This window comes from Colius striatus, chromosome 5, assembly GCF_028858725.1.
Source record: "Colius striatus isolate bColStr4 chromosome 5, bColStr4.1.hap1, whole genome shotgun sequence".
Lineage (NCBI taxonomy): Eukaryota > Metazoa > Chordata > Aves > Coliiformes > Coliidae > Colius > Colius striatus.
In genome coordinates, this window is record NC_084763.1 from 37,219,630 (window position 1) to 37,240,829 (window position 21,200).

The following is a 21,200-nucleotide window of genomic DNA, read 5'->3' on the forward strand; positions in this document are numbered from 1 at the left end:
TGGGACAAAGAGATCTGATGGTGTTGACAAGGATCAGTTTGTTGAAATGCAGATTTCTCACGAAGGATTGCAATTTTGGGAACATTCGCTTGGGAAGGAGATCATGGCTCTGGAGAAAGAAACAGAGATGCATTCACTTGCCTCAGAATATCATGCTGCCTAGGGAGTTAGGATGTTTGTTATTTTTGTGGGATTTTACACATTTGAAAAAAAAAAACCCCACATCTCAAAACCACAATGGCATTCCTCTCTCTCCATTTCAATCTGAAGATGTTAAAAAAATCTCCAGATTCACAGATGGCAAAATAGCATCGTGGATAGTTCTCTCATCAGTGCATGTCGTTAATTTATTTACCATTCTAACTCAGTGATTTTTTTTCTTTTTCCTTTCTTTGGATAACATAATCCTTTTGAGGAAGGAATAAAGCCCCTCAGTCTTTATTGTATGTATGAGTATGTAAGTATGAGTAAAGGGAAAGTCCAGGCCACTGCAGGGTGGGAGGTAGATGTTATAGGAAGCCTTGTATCATTAAATTGAACTCAGTGTAAGCCCCATGACCAATTTAAAGCTGTGAACACAGACTGTAAATGGGAGTTAACTTCTGGATCCCTTTCTTTCTGTCAAAGCTTCTTTATTTTCCTTGCCTTCTGCTTCTGCAGTCATCTCTGCTACTGGCATATGTACTTATCCTGCTTTTCTCCCTTACAGTCAGTTTTCTATTTTCTTCTTGTGATCCTTCTGGATCTGTGATCCTTGAGGATCATCCATAGCAAGTGTTTGACACTTTGTAAATATTTCCTCATATCCTGCTGTATCAAGTAAGAAATGCTGGTCAGGTCTAAGTTGCTCTCCAGCATGTTCCAGAGTGTAGAACCTCACCCAGTTCTCATGATACCAAGCTTTGATTTCCCAAAAGATGACCCATCTGGGCAGCTCTCTCCAAACTTCTCACCTTTCCCCTTCCCCAAACCCTGCTCATCCTGTTCCATAACTGACCTCAGTTTGTCAAGCCAGAACTCTGCCGTCTCTCCCCACATTTTGGTTTCCTTGTTTAGAGGTTCTAAATCTTACTTCCTGGATCTGTCAGGGTACACATCCTTTGTGAAATGCTTGCTCCCTCCTACCACTGGAAAATGAGAGGGTGACCTTTCTTTTTTTCCTCATCCCCTGAATGATCCATCCTTCACTCCAAAGCTCTCCTCTGCTCTCTGTGCCCTACTCTTGTGTGCATTCCATCCATCTGCATGAGCGGCTGAAAGATGGGCTGTCTGTGTGCCTCACTACTCCCAGGCTGGATTCACAACCCTTCTTTCACCCTCCTAACTTTGCCTGTCCTGTGGGTTATTACTCCAGATTCCTCTGTTCTGATGCCTCCCTTCTGTCAGACCATCTTCCTATATCCCAGCTTCTATTATTTCTCTTTTTTTCTTGAGGTCCACTCAGCATCCAATACAGCACCTACTGGAACGGGTCTCTTCTTCCCCCTCCCTATCCAAGCATCTCTGCTCATCTTCAGTAGCACACAGTAATGTCAGGAATTGCTTTGCTTCACAAAAAACCAGAGAAGTTAAATTCATCTGATGACTTTTCCTTTTCTCCCTGGCTCAAATTTGCAGTGAGTGTTTTTTGCAAAAGTACTTATCCCCGAACCTAATAATAAAACTGTCTGTATGTGTGTGTGAGAGAGAGAGAGAGAAAGCAATACAACAGTCTGGCAATGTGAGGCGGCATTGGAGAGCTGCTAGACCAGGGAAGCTGGCTAAGAGGCGCAAGCCCCTCACTCCGTGCTCAGCGTGATCCCATTGGCTCCTGAGCTGCTGTTTTAAAGCAAAGAAGAGCTTGGAGGATTGAACTGCACAGCCAGGCGCAGACTCTCCGCCAAGTTGTCAGCGCGCTGGGAGGAAGAGAGGCTGACACACACACACACACACACACACACACACACACAAGATTGCAGGGTGTCCGCAGCTTGATGCTCGTTTGTTTCCAGAAAGGAAGAAAGGAGAGGGGATAAAAAACCAAAACCACCAGAAAAGGGGGAAGGAGCCTGTTCCAGTCCAGCAGTCCCACGGAGAATAATGGATGTGACCATATCTCAGTTCATCTTAGAAGAATTTGATGTCAACTGCAGCCTCCTGGATCGTTTACAAGAGACTTTTTTAGAGAGTTCCTCTATCCCTTTCCTGGGTTTTGATGGTAGGAAATGATACCTATCGCAGGGCTCAGAAAACCTGTATAAGCGCTAAGATTCAGTTTGCTTTGTGATGCAAAGTGTGTCGCTTTTGTGCTTTCTCAACTGCTGCTTTTCCCCTTTCTGTCTCCTTTTTTTTTTTTTTTTTTTAAACGCCAAAGGTCCATACTGCAATGCCACCACTGATCAGATCGGGACCTGCTGGCCCAGAACCTCTGCAGGCGAACTAGTGGAAAGACCCTGCCCAGAGTTCTTCAATGGGATCAAATATAACACCACGAGTAAGTACAAACTCTTTTCTTTCTGGTGTTAAGAAGGCACCTGGGGAGACCCAAATTTTATTTCCCAATAAAAATGAAAATGTTTGCCCGAGAATCAGCGTTTCCTCCATATTCCAGCATGTACATTCTAAATTCCTGCCTGGAATTATACAGATTTCTCAAAAGCACAGACTTCTGGAGACTGAGTGCTCTGTACTTCAGTGTATTTAGGTAGATCTGGGCAAAAATATCTCGTGCAATTGAGGAAAGTTATACTGTGCTTTGTGTGTTTGTTCAAGTGTAGATATGTCTAGCTTGAATGTGTTTGTAGCAATGCTTCAACCATTTGGATAATTAAAAGATTTTTTGCCTCCTGAAGTGCTCAGTCTTAACACCTAGGAACTGTATTTTGAATGGACTTTACCTTTGAGCATCTGTGTGAACAGAGGGACAAACTGGGCTGGAAGTTGTGTCTAACAAACAGAAGGCTTATCTGGAATCTGTTTACTAACTTCATCAGTGGTTGGCTTATGGGGCTGGAGTGGCTGCATCATTACTGAACGGGAAACAGTAGAGGATATTGTCAGGCAAATAATATTCAAAGCAAGGGAGTGTAAGGACTCCTTAGAAATCACTTGGAACTGATGCTTTAGTCTTCAAGGTAAACAAAAACATGACTCACTAAAAATTTATTATTCAAGCTGTCGGACCTAGGCACTCATTTCCTTTTTCTTATCTCCTAATACTGTTTGGACCTTTCATTAAGAGTTTGTAACAGAATAGTTCCCAATATGTGTACCCACTCATTTTTTTTTAGACTACTCAGTGTGCTTTGACTATGGGGACATTTCATTCCGTGTTTGAACTGTTGCTTGGGTGTTAGTAGTCTAATTTTCAGGTAGTATTAATTTTGTGAGGCTAGCAGTCTTAATAGAACCTGTAAAAGAACGGCTTTGTCATTTTAGACCTTATTTTTTGACTTGCTGAAAGTGAATTTCTTCTTTCCCCAACTCTAGGTGTCAAGGGTCAGATAACTAGGCAAAGTTCTGTGTGTTTGCTATGCAAAAACAAAGCCCTCTTCCAGATTTGTTCTTTTAGGGACCAACTTCTGTCATCCTTGACTTTGTGCAGAGTAAGAAGATTACCTCCAAGAACTGCAAGATCATCCTCAAACCTTACATTCTCTGACCAGTACTCTTTGCAATAAAATAGGTGGGAACATGCAAAAGGCTGAGTTGTGCTGTCCTTGATACAGAAGGTAGTCCACTACCTTTTACAGTCTCAGTTGAGACAGGAACACAATTGCTGATAATTAAGGACAACTCAGACAAGAGCAAGTTTATCAGAATGGAGCCTAAAAGAACAGCCATAGAAAAGGTACCTTGAAGAAATATGGGGTTTTGGGGATTTAATTTTCCTTTTTCTTTTTGTTGGGCGATGTCAGGATTTCCACTGCCTTATTTTTATTTCTCCAAAAGGAAAGAGAGACAGAAAAAAAGAGAAATGCATTGTAGATGATTCCTTATTTATGTCATAAATAAGTGGAGAGAATTTAAATGCTTTCACTGCATGAAAGAAAAAACCACAACCCTTGAATACCTCATTTTATTTTGATAAACTCTGTTAATGTTTTCAGTAGTTCATCAATATCTGGTTTGAAGTTCTTACCTGCTCCTCTCCTTCTCAATTGGTGACTAATTCTTGTGTTGCAGTCCTAAGAAATTGTCTTAAATTTACTGATCTTAAAACAACAGCACGTTGATTAAATTAAAGACCAATAAAAATGCATTATTGAAATTCTAAATCATCGTTTTGTCAGAGTCCGGGGAAGCAGACATTTTTCTTCTTTCAACATAAAATGTGAGTTTTCATGTTGAGAAAATATATATCTGCAGGACTGACTGGTTGTGAATACTGGTGCTGGGATGTGGTAGTGTGTGTGGCTTGTAACACACAACTAAAGTACACTGAAGCCACTGTAGGTGGCTTTCACTTATACTCTTCCACGGGTGTAGCTCCTCCAAGTTGCAGCTCAGAAAAGGAAGGGAAGGACTACACCAAGATTTGAGTTAACTTGTAAAATCAGTAGCTTCTTGGATGTTAATGGTTGATGATTAAGGCTTGGGAAAGGATAGAAGGTTAAGATTTGAATACAGAGGTGAAATCTCTCTTGTGATTTGGAAGATGTGTCAATTACTACATGTAGAACATGTCTGAAGTTTGGGAAGGCCAAATACTGACATGATCTGACCTCTTTTACTAGTGTGACTTCACCAAATTAATTTGTGGGCCAAGTAGAGGGCTGTTTGTAATGAGATTCAGTGTGCTTAAAACCTAGACTGTGCATTTTCTGCAGGTAATAAAATAAGCAAGAAAAATAATAAAAATAGGGAAATGCATCTCACAGATTTCAGAGGTGAATAATCCAGCTGCAAAGTGAAGGTTTGATCAGGACAAGGCTTGGATCAATGTGAGATTTCTGCCTAGGATACATAGTGTAGTTTTGTCCTGTTTTGTTTCACATTAGGCTGAGGCAAAGGGAGTCAGAAATGATAGTATTGTACTTTTGACAAGTTTAGGAAAAAACACTGAGTAATGTCCTTCTCTTGCTAAAGTCTTATCCACTTCTATATCATAATTCAGCTATTTATTATACTGTCATGCATCCTATTTTTGCGAGCTGCCACCTTTTAGGAACCATACCATATTCTAGTTTAGTTTTGTGTAATTGTGAGTATGTTTCTCTTTCTAACATGTATAAAACATTTGGATCCATCTCAGTGATTTTGTTGTTGTTGTTTATAGAAATTCAGCTCTCAAAGACTCCCAAGTTCCTTCCAGTTTCTAAAAAGTAGCTCATGAGCTGACAGGAATGAACCTGGTAGCATTCACTGGAAGTTAAAGATTTTGCACTGCAGACACTGAAAAATCCAAGTGCCTAAAATGTACATCAAACTTACATCAGGCTCAGTCAAACACAAGACATCGATTAGTGGCAAACCAGGCTGACCAAGTTCTGATACACATAGGGCTGTTTCTGTGCCTTATTGTAGTCTCTATGCACGTACTATGTGGAATTGAAGACAAAATGTGACAAGCAGTTTGCATTGCCTCAGGTCAGCTCATCAAAGGCTTCAGATGGACCTGTGCTGGCTTGGTATCCATCTTAAATGTCATGCTATTGTTCTTACTCAAACTCAGAACCCCGGAGTGCTTGGATGGGGAATACTATCAAACCCTGCAATATGTCAGCAAAATTTAATGGAACAGTATTTGGGGAAAAAACCCTTAAACACTGGTGCATTAAAAAAAAAATCCCTCCTGTTTACCATATTAGAATAAATTGTTTGCATAAAATATTTCCGTTCTCTGCAAAAAAATCCCGCAGTGATTTTGTGTCTGTGTCTGTGTTTCTGTGTGCCTCATGGGAACTGCTGAGTGACTCAGAGAAGTTTCAGCTGGATTCATAAAACAAAGTCTGTCAGTCTGTGCGTATTTTTCTTCTCTAGCAGCTAGTTTGTTATTTTGGTGATTTTTTTTTCTCCCTTTTTATTTGGGAAATAAAATAATGTTGATAAATCATGATCTGGGTTTCCAGTAGTCTGATTTGCAAATATAGGTAAGATATTTGTTGCCCAAGGATCTGAAAATAATGCCATCCACTTAAAACTTTGCAATTCTGCAGCAAAGCTCGTGTATTATTCTCAAAGAAAAAAAGAGGGGAAAATGTATGTGTTGGTGCAGTGTGTGGTTGTGCACTTGTCTCCGCTCAGCTTCTATATTTAGCTAAAGATGTCAATATCATTGCTGCCCTCTAGATGTGTTTATGCTTTGACAGCTTGAAGCTTTTATTCTTGTTTTAGGAAACAAATTATTTCACTTATTAGAATATCCTGGAGCTTGATTAATTCAGCAAATGCACACTAATGAGACTCTTTTTGCTGCTCGTGAAAACATGGTCAGACGTTTAAGTACTTATAGCATGTTACAGGCTGAAGTGTGTCTACTTTAGCTCTTTCCCTACAAATTCCCTGTGCAATGGGGGAATCCAGGATTTAGACATCCATCTGATGGACCATAAGTGTTGACTCTCATAGCCCTGGCGATCTGATTTCAATTTGTCTACAGCTATGTCTACAACAGTGCAGTGGAGGGGTTATTCTATGGTGAGGCCTCTCTGTTGGGGTTTGCTCAGTTTAGTTTGTGCTGGTGGCAGACAGGAGGTGGAAGCACTGAAAAGCCTCTGGCTTGCAGATTGTCACACAAATCTAGGTATCTGTTGTAGGTATCAACAGCAAATTTAAATATCTAAACTGTAATACAAGTTAATAGAGCTGTATTCTCTACAAGGAGTGAAACTAGAGAGTTACTTAGCTCATCCTAAATGTACAGATCAGTTCAGTAAGCCCATGCAGAAGTTTGATGTGTCCAGGATATCTTGGTATCTAGTTCCTGTTTCAGGGGGCCCGGGTTTTGTGCAAGTTTGTGTTTTATCTTCTGGGCCACAGAGTTGTTGCAAATACTCTAAGGCAGATGTTACAATGTCTGTGTTTAGGCAGCTGAATTCGTCCCTGGATATCTGTTGAGATGAACTGAACCCACACCTGAGGATTGACTTAGGAAATCAGATTGTTTTTGTGTTCAACAGGAACAAAAGGTCTTTACAACTCTAATGCCCTCTCTGTAAATCTCCCTCACTCTCTCAGTGAAGGAAAGATCTTTGACAGAGCAAGCCACTTCAGATGAGTATTTTGGGTATCACAAAAAGCACCGTCATCTTCTCCAGGGACTATGCTGCTGAAAACAGGCACATAAGCACCACTAACCTTGCACTAATGGGAATTTGTTCCCTTCTTGTCTACTCCTTTGTTCTGGGGATGTGTACACTATGGTCTACATACCATATGCTGGGGTGCATCCAGAACAACATAGCTAACTTCTCAAGGGAGGTGATAGTCCCACTGTTCACTGCTCTGGCGTAACCCCACCTCAAGTACTCTGTCCAGTTTTGCATGCCTCAGTATAAGAAGCACATCAAACTATTAAAAGTATGTCCAGAGGATGGAGACCAAGATGGTGAAAGGCTGAAAGGGCAAGACTTAAGAGGTCATTTGGATTGTTCAGCTTGGAGAATAAAAGGCTGAGGGGTGCCCTCATCGCAGTGTACAATTTCCTCGAGGAGGGCAGTGGAAGGGGAGATGCTAATGTCCTCTTTCTGGTCACCAGCAACAGGACAGGAGAAAATGGAGTAAAACTGTGTCAGGGAAGTTCATAATGGACATTCTCATTCTCATTCTCAATTCTCATTCTTCATTGAGAGGGTGGTTGGTCACCGGAATAGGCTCCCCAGAGAAGTGGTCACAACACCTAGGCTGCCAGAGTTCAAGCAGCATCTAGATGTTGCTCTTATATGATCTAGTTTTAGGTGGTCCTGCAAAGAGCAGGGAGTTGGACTCAATTGATCCTTAAGAGTCCCTTCCAACTTCAGATTTTCCATGATTTCTTGTCAGCCCTATAACCAACTGCCTTTTTGAGAACGATTTGAAAAGGATTGGTGACATAGCAACTGGTCTGTTGTTCACATGGATGAACATGAGAGAAAGAACCGTTGGCACATATATCACAGCTGTACCTATTGACATGGCATGCTCCACACTCTTTCAGTGTGGAGTTCTCATTGTCTCATCTTGAACAGAGGCAAATAATTTTTTGTGTGTGAGGGAAATATAAAGAAGTTAATAGATTTTTTTTTGCATTCCCCCTCTTTTGAAAGGAGTTAAAGAGATTATATAATTTTTAAAAGAGCAAAAAGAGCTATTTTTTTTAGGTTAAACAGCCATTCTTTTATCAAAATCTAACCTTTGCTACTCCTCTTTCTGATCAGTTATTGTTCGGAGTTCTAGACTTGTGGCTTCAGCTTGCATATAAAACATGATCCTTGCTTGGAAATCATTGGTCTCAGTCTTGTTCATGCCATAGGAGTAATATAGTCCTGATAATTACAGAAATGTGCACTTCTGTAAGGAGCTGGCTCAATTAACATTTTCAGTTGTGTTTTATCTTGTGTATTCTAGTGTCTGGAGCACTTCTGTTAATCTTGTTAACATGACTTACTTTTTCCTCAGAGGGTATTCTGGATTGGTTTCTAAAGGGTGCATTTCTGAAAGCTAAGTCCCTTTGTAAAGGACAGAGCCCCTTTATGCTCTAGTGGCTTTTCATCTTTATTGGAGAGAAAGAAATCAAATGCCCATTAACACAGCCTTATCAGCATGAGTGGTGATTCCTAGATGCAGTGAGGAGATGCAGCTGAGATGTTAGCTGGGAAAGAGGACAAGGTGAGAGGAAGCATCGCAGCCTGAGAAACAGCAGATGTTAAGCAGTTCTGCTGCACTGCTATTTTGATTGAATGGCTCTTTATTTATTTAAAATACATTTTGAAGGAAGAATTTCAAAGATAGAATACATAACAAAATTTACTCTTTTTGTTAAGCAATGCAGGTATGTTTTCAAACTCTGAAAAGTACTACAAAGCCCTAAAACTGCTCCCACCTCTTCCCTCTTCTGCAACTCTGTTAGATACCTTAGATGTTAGATGGCTTTTATTTCTCTGGACTGTTCAATGGCAGAGGGGGATTTGGGGGAAGGAGAGATGTTTTGTAGCCAATTTTAATTATGGACTTGCTACAAAATTCCTGAAAAAAAAACCCAACAAAAAAGAGCCTGAAGTCTTGCAGAAGTCATGTTTTAGCCATCGTGGCGTAACCAACACAATAATTGTCAGCTAGGGAGTCAAGAGTACGTGAAATTTAAAGGAAGGAGACAGATGAGAAACCAAACAAGTATGGGAGAGGAAAAAGAAGGCTTCAATTGGAATGCTGAGGGAGGGAATAGAACATCATTTTTAAGCTCGTAAAGCTTCTCTCTGAGGAGTCCAAATGTGCAATTGATTAGGTCAGCTTGACTCCAACAGCAATGTATCCAGATAAAGATTTCAACCATCTTTGTTCATTTTCTTTTACTAGTTTAAGCTGAATACTTCCATGGATACGGCAGTGGGAGGTTCTTAATTTCAGTGCATGCACAGATGGAAGAGGCTTTACTTCTTTTTCCTCCAGTTTTTCTATTTTTTTGCCTTTCCATTATAAAGCATAATTTATGGTAAGACATAGATCTGATTTTGCCATTTGGAAGAAGAGTGTTGAAAACAGTTATTTACAAGGAGGAATGAAAATAACTCATCTTTCTTTCTCCTACTATAATCATTTGCTGAAATATGTTTTTTTTCATTGAACATGGAATAGAAGTTAATTGCATGTAGTAAAACAAAAAGGTTTTTAATGTTACTTCAGTCATGTTCAGGAACCTTTTCTCTAGCTAATTAAACACTAATTATTGTTTTTGTTCTTCACTAGTAAGCAAAAAGATGGCTTTGCTATGAAATTATTGTGTCTGCTTGTTTAGACTTGACTTTTAAGGCAGACTTCACACACATTTCCCAGAGCAAAACATTGCCATTTGCACGAAACTCACCTGATCCCATGTTGCAGTAAGTCAGACCTGATAGCAGTAGCAGGAGACCCAGTCCCTTGCTTTGCCCTTCAGTGTAGCAACCCTGAACTTGTGGTAGAGAATTTATGGAGAAAGTGGCTTTTTGCAGCAAGAGAGTGGTGACAAATCTCTGACAGAGCCCTGAACCTTGTGGCCTTCAGGAAGGTCAACAAACAAGGGGTTTCCCATATTATTTTTGGCGGCTTCTGTGACCCTCTCAGCTGCCTCATCCACCTCTTTGTAACTTGCACGAGATAGTGAGCTGTTATCTAAGCTGACAGCAACTACCAGCTGGCAAACAGATGGACCGAGGTTCAGTTTCTTCCCACAAGTTAGGATTTAGAAGATACTTGCAAAATCGTGTGCTGCTGGAGCCAGGGAAGGAATGGAAGAGGGAACAGCTCAGGAACATATGGGTGAGGGAAAGAATTAAATGTATTACAAGGAGAGACAAAGCAGGAAATCCTCATCTCACAATATCAAAATGAGAGGAGAAATGACACCCAGCTACATCTAGTGTGGGGACTCTCTTGTTTTGTTCTGCTTTATGCCTCCTTTTTTGTCTAGCCAAGCTGGGCTCATAAATCCTTCCGAGGAAGGTGGAAACAGGCTCTTCTCAGCGGTTGCTGAACACCTGAGACTGTCTGCAACTCCCTGGGTTTCAGCCTCTGTATTTATTGTCACAAAACCTTATGGAGAGTGTGTCAGTGAAGGAATGGCCACTGGTAATTCCTTCTCTCAGCCACAGGGTGTCACTTAAAGTGCAGGTAAAGTGTCCGCAGGCATCTGCACCGAATCACTTGAGGGTGGAAATGATGGATGAGATAAAAGAGAACTCTGTGAGTAGCAGTCCTCGGCTTTGTCCTGCTCTAATTACTGACAGTGCTGCCTCTGCAGCTTCCCCATCCCCCTAGGTGGTAATCAGAACTCAGTGAAGTGGGGACATGGACACTGGGGAGGAGGAAGTGAGGGATGTTCTGGAAGGAACCCCACAGTCCCTGCCTGTGTGGAGTGCTTGCTTGAGAGCAGGTCAATGGCTGAAGGTAGGTCAACGGCTGTGGTTGGTGGGGATATCACCAGGGCTGCTCTGGAAGGCTAAAAGAAGGGAAGTGCTAAGCTTTGTTGACAAGCAGGTGTGTGCTAGAAGATGTGGAAGCTACACAAAGTATGATCTAGCCATTCTATCAAAGAAGCTTAAAGAATCAACAAGAACCTTCATTTGGTGATGCAGGGATTTCTCTTTGTTGTACACGCCAAGCTCATTGCTGTACTGCTTCGTACTGCACCAACCTGATCTCTCCTGCCTGAGTGCTGTCCCTGCCAGGGGCTGTTAGATTCTCTCAGTGGGCCCTCAGGTATTTGACAGATGTGCTCCCACTTAACTTGAAGAATAAATATGTGTTTTAACAAGGGGACCATATCTTCCTGAACTGTGACTACTGAACTTGCCTGTTGCTGCATGTGAAGGGTGTTCTGCAGATCAGTAAATCCGTTGATCAGATTTAGATTCCTTGTATTTTCCTCTGTGCTCATGGAAGTTTCTTTGCTGTTCAAGTAATGGTGAATCTTTGCAACTTCTGTGGTTTGGAAAGACAGTACTTTAAGCTGTGTCCTGGTTGGAGTAAAGTTCTTGGACTCCAAAAGTTACGAAGGACTTCTCACAGTTGGCTCTCCTGTGAAAGGGAAACTCTTACTCAGTTTTGGACTCCAACATTGTTTATAACTTGACATCAAGATTAGAACAGCCATTCTTAGTAGCTTGAAAAGTCAGTGAGGAATATGATTTCCCATGGAAATTGGAAGGGGATGCATTTTTAGAAGATATTTTCCTTTTTCAGTTGAGTTTCATTTCCCTCTGATACTATTCATGGAGTTTGTAATTGGTACCTCTTGGGACACATTAATAAAATCAATAAAACTCTGATTGCTTTATACTGACTTCTTTCTCTGCAGTGCTGGGAATAACAGTGCCAGATGCTGCCGCATGTGAGACTTGTGCAGTGAGGTGCAATACATTGAAGCAAATGACAGTTGCAGAAATTCAGAGCTTAAAACAGGAAAAAAAAATCTCTAGATCTCATGAAGAGTTTTTTCCTAAGAAAAGGGAAGAAGAAAGAAGCATTCCCAATGTGGTTGCATTCTCCATAAGCCCTGGTAGCTGCAGGCACTGACCATACACTGAGACAAGAATTAACCTGGTTTCTTATTTCCTGCATCAGCCAGGAAGCAAATGGGGATTTGGAAAACAGAAAATATGTTATGGAAACAAGACAAAGAAAGAAAGCGGGAAATCACTTTTCTAGTGCCTCATCAGCATTGTAACTAAACCTGGATGTGAACTCCTAATGATTTGTTCTGCTAAGAATTTTAATTTAACTTTATTATTGCTGAACTATGACAGTAATATCTGAAACATCAGGTTTTGTGTATTTCAAAGTACACGATGAGCAGTCATTACTTCTTGCAGAATCTCCAGGCTTACCACATCAATTGCTGCTTTTCAACTAGAGGAGCTAATGCAGAGTTTGGAAGCAGAGAGTATTTCCAAGGATCCTGGTTTCTGTGCTGTTCTTAAGACACTTGGGCAACTGAATGCTCTGAACTCTGCTTGGAAACCAGTGAGGGCAGATGGTATTTAGTTGCTGGAAATGGATTTCTAGGTATTCTAAACTGGGGAAACCCTATTCATTTCCAAGATAGTAGAGTTAAGGGCAGTGGATGATGGGGATGATGAGACACAGGGGCACTTCCGAGAGACAGTGTCAGGAAGCCTAAAGGAAACATAAAGAAAACACCTAGCAGGTTGCTGCCTGGTAGGAGTTTCTTCTGTCCCAGGAGCTACTGGGAAAGAGAGAGATTTCTGACTTGGGAAACACTTCTGTTACAAGGATTTCTATTCCTGTTCTGCTCTCCTTGTCTCAGGATGTGGATGGTGGGAAGTTGCAGGGATTTGCACAGTTGTGCACCTGTCCTCTGAGTGGGAGCTAGTAATGCTGCCATCAGCTCACAGGATCTCTGTAGAGTGAATTTTTTACTTTCATTCTTCCTTGCCAACCCTTTTTATTAAAGAAAGCCATAAGCACCCTTTTGGTTCATTTTGGCCACCTAGTGTGATCTTCTGAATTTCCCACTTCACATAAACCTCATGTGTAAACCCATCCACTTGCCTTATTCCTGTGCCTGTATTTAATAAATCTCTTCCTCTGGTTAGGCCTCTCTAAAAATGAATATTTCCACCTGTCAGCTCTGCACCAAAGCTGACTGTGACTAAGGAAGCCGTCTTTCCAGCATTAAAATAAGAAGGTTTTCAGTTTGTTTTGTTTTAGAAGCAAGGGATCTGCTTTCTGTTTCAAAGCCCACATCTCAAAAAGGACAGGGATGAATCCAAATGATGGTGCTGCATTGCCCAGTCCCAGGGAGATAGGCTTTAGCATCGTGAATACTGAGTTTTGCTGCTAAATTTATTCTTTCTGAATCTCTTGAGACCTGGTCAATCTTCAAGCACCACTTCCTCCAAGTCCAGAATCAGTGTGTCCCAATATGCAAGAAAGGAGGAAAAGGAGGTAGGAGGCCTCCATGGATGAGCAAAGATCTGATGGGACAACTCAGGCAGAAAGCAGCCATCTATGAGAGGTGGAAACAGGGGCTGGCTGCTTGGGAAGAGTATAGGAACATTGCCAGAGCTTGCAGAGGTGCAACTAGGAAGGCTAGAGCCCTTCTAGAATTAAATTTAGCCTGGGAAGTTAAGGACAGCAATAAGGCATTTTTCAAGTACATCAGCAGCAGAAGGAAGGCGAGGGGGAATGTGAGCCCGCTGCCAAACGCTGAGGGTGCCCTGGTGACCAAGGATGCAGAGAAGGACAAACTATTGAATGCCTTCTTTGCTTCAGTCTTTACAGCCAAAGCCAGCACTCGGGAAGCCTAGTCCAGCAAGGATAGTAGGATGGCCTGGACAGCAGAGGACTTGCCCTGGGTGGAAGAGGAAAAAGTTAAAGTCTTGTTGGCCAAGCTTAAGGCTTATAAATAATGGGTCCTGATGGGATATATCCTAGAATGCTGAGGGAACAGGCTGATGTGATTGCTAAGCCTCTCTCCATCATTTTTGAACAATCATGGAGGACAGGTGAGATGCTTGAGGACCAATGTCACTCCAGTCTTCAAAAAGGGCAGGAAGGACGACCCAGGAAACTATAGGCTGGTCAACTTCACCTCCATCCCTGGAAAGGTGATGGAACAACTGATCCTGAGTGTCGTCACTAAACATATGAAGGAAAAGATGGTTATCAGGGGGAGCCAACATGGCTTCACCAAGGGGAAATCCTGTTTGACCACTTGATAGCCTTCTATGAGTGAATAACCAGCTGGCTAGATGAGGGGAGAGCAGTGGATGTCATCTACCTTGACTTCAGCAAGGCTTTTGACACTGTCTCCCATAACATCCTCATCACAAAGCTCAGGCAGTGTGGCTTGGATGAGTGGACAGTGAGGTGGATCTAGAGATGGCTGAGTGACAGAGCCCAGAGGGTGTTGATCAATGGCACAGAATCGAGTTGGAGGCCCGTGGTCAGTGGAGTTCCTCAGGGATGGGTTCTGGGGCCAGTCTTGTTCAACATCTTTATCAGTTACCTGGATGAGGGGACAGAGTGCACCCTCAGCAAGTTGGCTGATGACACCAAACTGGGAGGACTGGCTGATTCTCCAGAAGGCTGTGCTGCCATTCAGCAGGATCTCAACCAGCTTGAGAGTTGGGCAGAGAGGAGCCTCATGAGGTTCAACAAGGACAAGTGCAGAGTCCTGCATCTGGGGAGGAACAACCCCATGCACCAGGACAGGCTGGGGATTGACCTGCTGGAGAGCAGCTGTGCAGAGAGAGACCTGGGAGTCCTGGTTAACAATAAACTAACCATGAGCCAGCAATGTGCCCTCGTGGCCAAGAAGTAGCTTTGAGAACTTGACTCTGGTTTTACCAGTATCTTCTGTAAGTGAAACATTTCTAAGTCATTTCAGACACTGAGATGAAGAAGTCTTGGTGTTGCTTGGTGATGAGAAACATAGTGTGGTAACATGATATATTTCAAGTTGGATCAGATAAATTCTGCTGCACCTAACCAGCAATTCTATGGTTTTGTGAAATCCCTACAGATTTCAAACAGTTCCTGGTCTCTGTCACCAGTCTTTTGTTTTTCATGGCACCTGTGACATGGCACTTAATGGTGATGAATATTAGTTTCTAGGACACTTGAACTATAAGCACAATATTAAGAATTTGCATTAGGTGATATGCAAAGGAGAGTAGTTTCAGTCCCAACAAAAGTTGCCATATACCTACTACTATGTAATGTGCAATTTTTCCAGACCTCTTGTTTTAGTTCATCATTTACTTGCTTTTAGGGGAATCAAGTGAGACTCACAGGGCACTGACCTTTGTCTAGTTGCCATGTTACCTTAATGAAAATCAGCTGGAAAAGGCAGGGCTAATTGCTTTAATTTAATCTTGAAACGTTGACTCATTGATGGCACATTCAGAAAAGCTATCTGCACAAGGTAGAAGAACTGGGTAAAAATAGCTTCCTTGAGATGAAATTAAGCAGCTTAAGTGCTTCAAGTTTCAAATGTTTAGGTTCTGAGTATTCCATACTGCTTACTAGGAACCTGAACTTTGGTATGCATGTCCTCTTCTACCTTGGGTTAAGACGAATAAACCTTCTGTTCAACTCTCATAAGACAGCACCAGTGATATAGTTCACGTGTCCCTCTGACAAGACTGGAGCTTGCATCCAAATGGTGAGCTAAATGCCTGATGCAGGAGACCCACCACACTTGAAAGGTGATACTTTCTGACACCATCTGAGAAATATGTGGAACAGTTCTTAGAATTAAAAGATTTTTCATCTCACCGGGACTGACTGGCTTCTGCTGCTAATTTATTTTTCTTCTGCAATTACAAAAGGTTGCAGGAGGAGTGGAAGTATGAGGAAAAAAGCAAAGCATCAGGCAAGCAGATGGGGAATGGAAAGGGAGGTTACTGGTTGAAGTAGATGTGGGCCCAGAGAGACTTTGTGCCTGGAGGAGAACGTTGTCTTAAAGAGGCACTGTGAGAATGGTTGAGAGTGGAGTTCCTTTAGAAGATTTCAGTGAATGAGTGAAGTGATTTAAGATGTGGAAATGCCATTGTGCAGGAGTAAGAACTGGCAGTGTAGTATGGTAGGTTGTACAGGAAGCCTCTAGAAAATGAAGGACTAAGTGATGTGTGGTTAGATGTAAAGATGGCATAACAGAACACAGGTGAGGAATGGCTGTCAAAGAATGCAGTGTGTGAACCCTGACAGAAAGATGGGCAGACATTAGGAGACTTGTTTGTGGGGAAGAACTGGAGTGCTGAGCTGTCTGCCAGCTCTGAAACAACAAGCAAAAACCTGAGTTCCTGTCCCAAAGAACAGCAGGTAAAGCAATTATTGGTTAAATACCTGGTACAAAGAAGAAGTGTGATATGTGCTGCACTGCATCCAAGGCAGGCAGTGTAGCATAACAGACACAGTTACCAACAGCAGTGCCACCAGAGTCTCTGAGCAAAGTAAAATTCAAGAAAATGTCAGTACTGATATGTCTGTTTTGTTAATTAAAAGGTGGTGTGCAGCTTGATTTTTAGCATATCTGGCCTAAATACTTTATTTCTGTACTTCTATGGGAAGGGATATTCACAGACTAGTTTCCTTCATGATCTTTTATTGATGTGTCTTCTGTCTTTCTTGTCCCCTGAGCTGGTGGGCAGGCATGTGATAGGACTGTGACCTCACATTAGGATTTGGTTCTGCCTATGTTGCCTTGAAAGAGCAGCTTTCTGTGTGGATGCAAAGGCTTGACAAATCGTGGCTTGCATGGTGTCTATCTGGGACATCACTAACATGTGGGCTCGTTCTGATACCCTGCTACTGTCAAGAGACAGTGTTTGTGGTTATGCCAGTTTGGAAGGGATAGAACTAGGGTAGTTTCATGCCAAATGCAGCTTATAACTGTCTGAACAGACAGTAGAGGAGACCTATTTTATACTCTGCAACTGACCTTAGGCAAGCTGCTTTAGTCTCCCATCCTTCAGTCTTGCCCTTTGTAAAGTAATTCCAATAAATCAGGAACTCTGAAGCCCTTCAACTCTACAGTCATTTCTCTCCTGCTCTTTTGGTTTAGAGTGCAAGAAGTTCCCTGGTAATATGTCACCTCTGTTCCTCAATGCCATTAATTTCTTTGGGGCCAAGCAGACAGTTTAGAGGACCAAAATCTGTGTTTTGTAATCCTTCACGCAAAGACTTTCAGACATACAAAGGATTAAGCAGGCAACTGGATTTCAATTATCTTAATATTGTTGTTTCTAGGACACTTTCAGCAATAAAAATCTTCTATTCTCAACATGAAAACATGAGCTGAATGGAGAAAACTGAAATTATTGTAATTAACATCTTCAGAGTTGCAAAAATATCCATGAACTTGGATATTTAATCTGTGAAGTGATTGTTACAGTTAAACATATTTTTCCATGTTTAACGGTATGTTTTAACAGCTCATCTGTATCTCTTTATTTTCATGCCATATTGTCTTGGTGCAGATCTGCTGGTCTGTAACACCTGCAGTTTTTCTGTGTGCCAAAGGAAATGCTTTGTTATCAAAATGAAATTTATTCAGCTATTCAGTGCTTGTCTCTGCAATGCAGAGTTGTTTCCTAGGCTACATTTGCTAGTATACTACATATTCTGTGGTCAGATGTCCCATCCAGTGGGTTTTGCCTCATTCCTTGACTCAGTGAAAATGAATTATAGAACTGTCCTGCTTTATTAGTGACGATTGTCTTCATTCTCCGTAAGCTGAGTTTAGTTTTTCAAAGACATCCTGCAATATCGTAGCACAGAGGAAGAAAAGAAATTCACACTCTCAGTGAATGATGTGAGAAAGACAGTATGCTAAAAGAAAACAGCCTTTGATCATCAGGCTCTGCATTGCCTTTTTGTGCTAAAACTGAAGTAACTGTATATTGATTCCCCAAAGTCTTATTGCCTGTTGGATGTCAGCCCCTTGAATGTGGCTGAAACTCATCTGTGAGCAGTGCAGGTGTGTGATAGTGTCCCTAGGGTCTGGGCAGCCCACAAGTGTAAGAAATGAAGTAGCTTAACTCTTGGTTAATGAATGTACAGAATCTGAGCTTATGCTTAAGTGAGTGAGTACTAGAAGGAGAAACAAAGCTGAGTGACAAACAAGGGAGAAAAGAAAAGTAAAGAAAACTAGGAATGGATAAAGACTAGTGTTTTACTGTGCATTAGTGGATCTGACAGCTTACAGCAACTCAATATCTATTCATCCCATACTGACAGATGGTGATCTGTTTGAGTCAAGCTTCTGATTTGCTGTGGTTTGCAGCAGGTATCTGTTATAAGTAAGTGTCTTTGAGTGCCTCTAGTTAATGGTCATCTCAGCTTTCTGTGCTCTGACAAGACAGACACCTAAAGCCAGTCAGTTAGTTATACAGTTGCAATCCTTTTTGGTGAATGGATGTCAGTAACTTTCCCTTCTGCTCAACCTTCTCAGCTATTTCCAGGTCCCTTTCCCCTACACTACTCTCTAACAGTTCATTCCCCAACCTATACTGGTACAAGAGGTGTTTCTTTCCCAGATGCAAGACTTGCCCTTGTTGAATTTCATTGGATTTCTCCCTGCCCAACTCTCCAGCCTGTACAGGTCTCATTGAATGGCAGCACAGCCTTCTGGTGTGCCAGCCACTCTCCTCAGTTTAGTATTGTCAGTAAACTTGCTGACAGTGCCTCTGTTCCTTCAGCAAGGTCATTAATGAATATATTGAACCATACTGGTCACAGCACCAACCTCTGAGGGATTTATGATGCTCTAGCCCTACTAGGACTAAAAGGCAGAGATGCCAATGCTTGGGCATGCTGCTGCAGTCTCTCTGCCCAGTTACATTCTCATCACTTCTCTGTAAATGCACCCTACAGTTATGGTTCTCATGATGTGATCTCTGGCTGCATTTTAAGCCAGGTGTAAGTGCTTTAAATTCAACACATAGTCTGTAGCTAAATACTCTCACTTGTTTGCAGTCTCAGAAAACAATCGGGATTCAGTGTGCTGAGTCAAAGACATTTTTATCTCTTGGCAGCTTAGTGGAGTCCCAGGGAGAGATTCTCTCTGCCTGCAGCATGTATCGTTTCCCAAAACAGAGACAACAGACTAAATTGACTTGGTATTTTTACTTCAAATTCTAGGTTGGTTGTCTTAACTGGTCTTCTTTTGTTGAAACAAACCCACTGATCTATAGTAATTATCTTTGCTCCCTATAAATATTTTCAAACTTTCCTGGAGTTTCTGATATGATGTCCTATTTAGTATGGTCCTTAAAATTTCACAGGGCTGTGAAAGCTGAGTGTACGTTTCTGTCTTTCTAACTTAGCTCCAAAGATGTGGCTCTTAATTTTCAGTCAGGCTGGTGCCATCAGCTGATTGCCAAGCAGATATACCATGACACTTCCAGGCTTTCCTTCCCTAACTGGTCCCCATTCAACAAACCTTCTGTTTCCACTGTTTCAACAGCATTTGTGAATCCATTTCCTTCACAGTTATCATAGGGGAGCTATCTTTTTACGCTGCTGATTCACAGGATGTTAGAAAAGGCAGGTAGTGAAGCTCTTGCTGATCAGGATTATTTTGTCCCATTAACCTTTGCTGATCACAAACAACAGTATTTCAGGATGAGAAAAATGTAGAAGTGGAAAGTGGAAAAAAGAGAGTTAGGTAGAGGGATTTAAAGGAGGTTTTGTAAGCTGGCTGCATTAATGTAAAATCAAGTATCATTCTCTGCAGTCTGAAACATCCTGTGAATAGTTTTCATAAATGATTTTCAACAGTAAGGTAACAGAGGCACTTGAAGGAATTGGTATATGTACACTGCACTGTAAATCTTTTTAAACAGAGATAATGAGCTATATTCTTCTCAGATTTGACTAAATCCTGAGTAATTCTCGAAGCTAAATGCTTCTTTCTGTCATATTCTGGATGTACAATAATGTAACAGCTAATTATAGCAATTAACTGAATTCCACAGATGATGACCAGAAGAAATTGCTACATGATGTATATTACATCTTCTTCATGTTTCAAAAATAATGAGTACAAATTTTGGTTGCCATCATGTTCTCATTAGAATGTCTGCTAGCTGCCTTCTGTTGACTGATCCAAAGACGAACTCTTGTGTACAGGAAAGGAAAAGACACTTTATCCTAAGCACTCCCTGTGTGATTACAGAAAGAATCTTTTATCTTTATAAAGATAGAGATTCTATTTTAAGAGGAGAAGAGTTAAAGGGTAGTGCATGAAATGATCTCATTTTCTATAATTAAGATCAGATAGCTGAGAAGAAAAACAATTCTTGGTAATGATTTCATTTAAAAAGTCTTTAATGGGTACTACTCCAGGATGTTGTAACTGCATAAGTGACAGTGAAGTCAGTGAGTCTTTTACTCACCAACACTTCTTTTGGAAAGGCTTAGAGCAAATCTCTCTTCTCACCTCTTCATTCAGATGAAATGAAGATTCAGCTGTAAACTTCCTAATCTATGTTTTTGATATGGTGGATTGAGCCTGGTTTTTATATGAGTGTCAAGAGCACTTATGTAAAATACATCCTTCCCCGATGTGCTTACTGTGATCATCGATTTTTTTGGAAATGCAGGTTTGTTCCATGCTGTGTGGGTTTGATGGAAGCTAACAGCAACTCTGTCCTGGAGCAACTGTGTTTGTTATTAGCTGTGATCTGTGACCGTTTTTTGCATTATGCTGTTTGCAGTCTTCTTACTGTCTGGTTTGGATCCTTCACTCTGCCTTCAGTTCCTCCTTCTTCTTACACTGTTTCTTCATAACTTTAGGTCATAGAAATTTAGGAAAGATGCTGTCTTCTATTTCATATGAGTACCTCTTACAGAACCATGAGGGCCTTGGCCTCTGACTGAGGCTTCTGCTACTGTAACAGAAGTCAATGCTGTGCAAAACTCCAGATGCCACTTAAGAAGAAAAAAATCTCATTCGGAAGACTTAAAATATCCTTTTGTGGGTATTAGTCCATCACTCCTGTTAAATCCACAGAGGAATCAAAGTCTAGATTCATGAAGTATTAACATCTCTTGTGTAAACATGGCTTGCTGCATGG

General features: G+C 41.4%; 1 protein-coding gene across 3 annotated transcripts in view; it reads left to right on the top strand.

Moving 5' to 3' along the window:
• The window catches only part of CRHR2 (corticotropin releasing hormone receptor 2), a 163,070-nt gene that overhangs the window by 49,599 nt on the left and 92,271 nt on the right, over positions 1 to 21,200 (top strand). For 2 of the 3 annotated variants that reach the window (XM_061996499.1, XM_061996501.1), the window contains one exon: positions 2,354 to 2,473. In XM_061996499.1, coding sequence (XP_061852483.1) covers positions 2,354 to 2,473 — 120 coding nt within the window. Of the gene's footprint in view, positions 1 to 1,930; positions 2,198 to 2,353; positions 2,474 to 21,200 lie in introns of those variants that run through there. The other variant, XM_061996500.1, reaches the window with a different exon arrangement.